Source organism: Lytechinus variegatus, chromosome 2 (genome assembly GCF_018143015.1).
Source record: "Lytechinus variegatus isolate NC3 chromosome 2, Lvar_3.0, whole genome shotgun sequence".
Lineage (NCBI taxonomy): Eukaryota > Metazoa > Echinodermata > Echinoidea > Temnopleuroida > Toxopneustidae > Lytechinus > Lytechinus variegatus.
This window is the reverse complement of record NC_054741.1, coordinates 33,712,510-33,718,509: the sequence shown is the minus strand read 5'-3', so window position 1 is coordinate 33,718,509 and position 6,000 is coordinate 33,712,510. Positions and strand designations below refer to the sequence as shown.

The 6,000-nt window shown below is 36.0% G+C and overlaps 1 protein-coding gene across 1 annotated transcript in view; it reads right to left on the bottom strand.

Annotated features, from left to right (window-relative positions):
• The window catches only part of LOC121409751 (hydroxyacid oxidase 1-like), a 9,430-nt gene extending 8,735 nt beyond the window's left edge, over window positions 1-695 (bottom strand). Inside the window, exon 1 of the mRNA XM_041601656.1 lies at window positions 565-695. Coding sequence (XP_041457590.1) covers window positions 565-695 — 131 coding nt within the window. The remainder of the gene's footprint in view (window positions 1-564) is intronic.
• Between the last annotated feature and the right edge of the window lie 5,305 nt (window positions 696-6,000).

Here is a 6,000-nt window from a genome sequence, read left to right as displayed (position 1 = left end):
CTGAACTTTTGTTTTTAAACACATAAAGGTAGATAGACTAATGTCGATTTGCTGTTTAAAAAAAATGAGCGAGAAAACAATTTAACATTTTTATTACAGAAATCCTACTTTGTCATAGATTTTAAGATTATAATTTTCTCTTTTCCTTCTTGGTCGTGGGAAAATTGGGGAGGGGGCCAAGCGCCCTCCCATCTGCACTCCACCAGTTTGCCCGGGGTTCTTGGGGGGGCATGGCCAGCTACAGGACGTCCGATGGGGCTTGGGCACATTTGCAAAAACCTGTGTAAACTGAAGGCAGCTTGAGAATAACCCGGTTTCTTTCCGATGGGTTAGACCCACAGATTGTGCACTATTATATTACTGATGTAAAGCCCTTGATTTTCTTTCTTATCATGTACATGTATTCAAGTCTTCGTATCTGGTGAAAAGTCTATTGTTGACAACAAAGGCCGTCAGAGTTCCCTATCGTCCAGTTGTCCATAGGTCAGTTGATAATATTTCCGGACAAACGAGTTTACAGATAACGCACTCGGATGTAAAGTGTATACAGAGTCATAGACCTACCTTTTGAAAGCGTCTTCACTGTCCCGTTTTGTCAGACCTTCTCCTGAAGATAGCGAGTAATACCTGAAGAATGGTTCACTTAGTTTTCTCCTTGCCATTGCTTCATATTGGGGGAGGGTACGCAACTCCATCTTGGTGAAAATTGGAGCAAGAAGTTTTCGTTTCAACAAAAATTAGCGGGATACTTTGCAAATAAGGAGGTTGAATGTTCGGATGCGAATTCCGGAAGTAGGTGGCCTGCCTGGGCATTTGATGTCGTCGAATGACGGCACAGAGAAGTTATGTTTCTGTTTAATCTTGGGTCAGCGATATTGACTAACCACTCTGAAATCGTATTCTGAACTTACGACATTTAATTCTGTGTTGAAATTATGTAAAGCCGAAAATAAACACAATTTTATTATAATTGTCTTCCTATGCATTATGTTCGTTTCCAAAGCTTTAATTGCGACTATTCGACTTATCATTTCCAAACCATTATGATGAAATGAGCACCTATCTTTCATGCTTGAGATGTTTAACACGATTGGCATAGTTTAACCACAACCCTGAAATATATTACAGGAAACCAAAACCCAAGAAGAGAAGCAATGTTATTGGAAAGAGTAAAATGAGAGGACCAGTTAAAAAAAAGTTTCATCAAAATCGGTTATGAAATAAGCAAGTTATGGAGGTTTAAAGTCTTGTTGTACTTTCTATGAGGATCCTAAAAATAGCAAACGTGCTTCAAAATGGCTGATTTTGCGGACAACAAATGTGGTGTGAATTATATTTTTCTATGACATATTTTGTGCTCAGAAGGAGGCAAGATGCAATTTGAAAATCTGTGTACATAACAAATGAAGAATTTTCCACAAAATCAGCCATTTTGAAGCACGTTTCCCAATTTGAGATCCCCATTAACGTGCAAGAAGACCTTTTAACGTCCATAACTTTTTTTCTATCGTTCCTCTCATTTTACTCTTTCCAATGAGATTTCTTCTCTTCTTGGGTTTTGGTTTCCTTTAAGACACTGACTGTATATATGGAAACTCAGCTCTGAGTAGCGAAATGAAGTGGCTGCACAGATTAAATAAGAAATGCTAATTATATTATCAATATTGATATTATTATTCTTATTATCATTAATATTGTAATTGTTATTATAATCATTATCATCGTTATTATCATTAATATTATCATTATTATTATTATTAGTAGTAGTAGTAATATCATCGTTATTATTATCATTATCATTCTCTTTATTATTGTTATTATCACTTTTATTATTATTATCATTATTATTATTATTATCCTTATTATCATTATTGTTTTTGTTGTTATTGCAATCATTAGCATTACGACGCAAACATGCACTGTTCCTGATTGTTATCACTCAACTGACTTCTTTCAAAACATCCCCCTCCCCCCGAAAATAGGAATACGACTTGCTGCATAACTCACACACTGAACACGTGGATCACTGGATAGTATGGATAGTAGGAGCATGGATGAACTATGTTTTGGATGAACTATGTTTGGTTGGATGTACTACTTGGACATGTTGGATGGATTATTTATTCATCTTATATTCTATCCTCCGAGTATTTAGGAGCCATTCAACGACAAAGTTTGTTTTTTTTTGGAAGGGGAACTCTGTGAAAAAAGCCAGTAGCAATGTCAAATTGTACTCTTCTCTTACATGAACTGTCAATATTTTATGATGTTATGATGGTAAATCGTATTGACGCAAATTTGGCTCATGAGGTTAGCAAAAATTTCCATTTTCCAGCGGTGTCAGCTTATTACGGATTGGGTAGCAAATCTTGTCCAAATGCTCGAGTCTTGTACTTTATTTGGCTTTTTTTTTTAAAGTGGGGATACCTTTCTTTGCGAGTGCCAAACATGTGATACAACCTGATTTGTTTTACACGATTAGCTTGTATGATAATGGAAAACAAATAAACAAAACTCCCACGATAAGGCACCCCACGTCCCCTTCAATTCAGTTTGAATTTGTTTTGACGTTTTTGCCTTCTAGAGAATCATAAGAATGTAACTTTTTGAAGATTGGAGAAAAGAGGGGCGTGGTCTTGCGGTAGTAAATGAAAAAAAAATAATGCCCTACATTGGAGTGTGGAGGTGTATCAAAGGATGGGTATGGGCGGGGTGTGTGTGGGCGAGGGTGTGTGTGAGGGGAGGGTGTGTGTGAGGGGGAGGGTGTGTGTGTTTTGTGGGGGGAGGGAGGATGTTTGGGCGGGTGGAGAGGAGGGGGAAGTTTGGTGTTCAAAATTTTTTATGATAACCGATTTCAATGTTTTCTTTTAAGATCTATATGATTCATGATTATATTAGGTTAGTGAAAAAATGTGAAAATATTAAATGTAATAATAATAATAATTGGCATTTATATAGCGCTTTATCAATCTACGACTGTTCAAAGCGCTTCACAATTATTATTACCCGGTCACTGGATTCATAGCATTCCAAGCAGCCTGTTAGGCGCAAACTTGCTAAACCAACCACAATGACGGTTGTTTCCTACCGGTACCCAATTAGCACCTGGGTGAGAGTGGCAAAGTGTGGATTGACGCCTTGCCAAAGGGTGCTAGGCCATGGTGGGATTCGAACACACGACCCTCTGATTACAAGGCGAGAGTCAGAACCGCTACACCACGGCGCTTCAACGCCACAATGTAAAGTATTGTATGTGATTTGAAATGTTAAATTGAAATGTTATGTAACTATTTGTTCATGAAATCAGAACAAAAACAGTATTCAAAACAAAAAATGTGTATTTAACCAGGAAATCTGGGTACAAGTGGGGCTATGTGTTTAAATCTCTCCTCTTCAGATTGTATGTTCACTCAGTGGACTATGTGAACAAGTGAATTCACACAGGTTAAAAATGCTGATGATCAACCATGTGGAGGTAGTTTTAACCTTGTAACACGCAAGTGTGAGAAAATGTACAAGAGAGCCTTAATGTTATGGGGATTCATATTTCCAACTCATCAGCGAAGTTTCTACTTTCTTCAGTTCTTGAATCACCGAATTTGAGCATTAGAATTTCAATCAATGGAAAACTGAGAATCAGCTTCGAGAGATCTTGGCATATCTCTCTCAAACATCACGAAATTGGGTGAAAGGCTGAACAAATTTATGATATCATCAAGGATTAATGAATGAGGGCACACTGCTGAAAGGAAGATGGTTAGATAGACACGTTGCTATTGGATAAGAACAATTAAATAGCCGTAAGAAATTATCTTAGAATTACGTTGTTGCATAAAAGCATATAAATTAGTTGTATATGATGTGAATATGAGAAATATCTGATTGTGTATTAAAGTTTATTGTGTAACTCACCTCCTTCCCCTACAGATATCGACACAACATTCTCTAAAAGTAACCCTGATCTTGTAACCATACTACTACTACTACTACTACTACTGCTGCTGCTGCTGCTGCTGCTACTACTACTTCTACTACTGCTGCTACTACACTACTACTATTACTACTAATAATAATAATAGTAATAATGATAATGATAATAATCATGATAATATTTATTTCACTTTACTTTACATGTTTGCACAAAAGTTGTTAAAGGTGTGCACAAAATCCTTTAATTTTACTTTGAAAAATTCAAAAGCACCCTAATAACAAGCTCATCGCTTCGCTTAAACGCTTTCAAGTTTCTTCAAAACTTTTAAGCGTCTTATCCTCGAGAAGATTCAACAGTGTGTTCAACAGTGTGTTCATGATGTGAAACACCTTCATATTGTTAAATTAAGCATTTCATTAGTGTGAAACACATCAAAATTAAAGGTCGACCATGTGGACACGCAGTGAATAGTCACATTGTCGAGGTGTCCACAGCGTGAAAATGTCTTCACATTGTACGGTTGAATTCGAGCATATTAACAGTTACGAATATTTTGGTTCATAGTGTACTATGTGAACACACTGTAAACATAATGTGACACGGTGTTCTTTGTAGTAGTCCCACTCCCCCGGAAAAAAAAGCGCATTGCCATGCTTTATACCTATTTCTGAACCCTGAAACGGAATCACTTACTAATTGTTCGTTTTCATGCATTAAAAGCCTCAGAATTGTAGGCATCTATCATTTTATAAAGAACCAACATTCACATTTTCCTCTTCCCTTCTTTCATTTCAAGAAAATACTGATATTGGCAATATCATCAATTGAAAAAGGTTGCATTTTTTGAAACTGGAAATGGTTGTATTTTTGTGTGAGAAATAGTAATCTGCAATTCTGTATGTACTCTTTAACTTATGTATGTACTTTTTAATTTCATAGTACAGGCATAATTATGTGAATCATTTATTCGGGAACAGTCTTGGGCACCCTTGGAGAAAATTATTGGTTATCAGTATTAATTTCTTCTTGGAACTTCGGTAGCATACTAAAATCACACACACGTGTGAGTGCGTGCACAATTATTTATACGCCAATTCATCTGACAGATTAGAGATTAGAGCATTCTTGATCAGAGTACGGGTGAAATGATCGATGCCCTTTGGTTTTTATAAGCTAAATAAGATAACAAGTAGTTAGAAACAATAAGGAATTATCGCATGGCCGTGCATGTTTATGCTATAACAACAAAAAGAGAAACAAAACCCTGCACCGTATTTATTCTGAATCGTGACTTCATTTCAAATGAACCTTTTAATGCAGTTGTCACTACTGTTTTAAATGGAAAGTTCATCCTAAAAATAATTGATTTTGATAAAAGCAGAAGAAATTTTGGAAAAAAAAAACGTTGAGGGTTTGATGAGAATAGGAAAAAGAATAACGGAGGAATGAATATGCGAGTTTCGCGTGTTTCTCTTTTACTCGACTGAAAAATAAAACAAGCACAAAACCACGTAGGTAAGAATGGAGAATGTATGTAAAGTGCTGTTTATTGGTACATTTGATATGACATTACAGTCAACATAAACATTGTCTTAACGAACATAACATTACATGAAATTAATCACCATCAAATCTGACTACATTAATTAAGTAAACACTTACAGTGTCGTCAAGAAGTTTCATCAAAGCCTTTTTCTCACCCATGAAACGCCAAGTAAGAGTGGACAATGATCTTATTCGCCTGATTTGATGAGTGTAATTATTTTGAAACACAATGAATATCGCCTGCGTACGAAGAGCTATCTTGCGTACCTCATCATATAAATGGACCAATATTTACTTTGCTATATTCTTGTTTGCCTGAGCTTATACGAATGTTTGGTAAGGTTGATCATAAAGATATGAATGGTTTTGAACGAGATTGACATATTACATTAAAATCATGCCTTGTACTCGCAAGTTTAAGTAAAGTGGGAAGTAAGCAGATGCTCAATAAAATTTTCTGTATCATAAAAATTAATTTTCTATTTTAATGCATCGTATTTACCACGATCCGACTGGCGTTCATC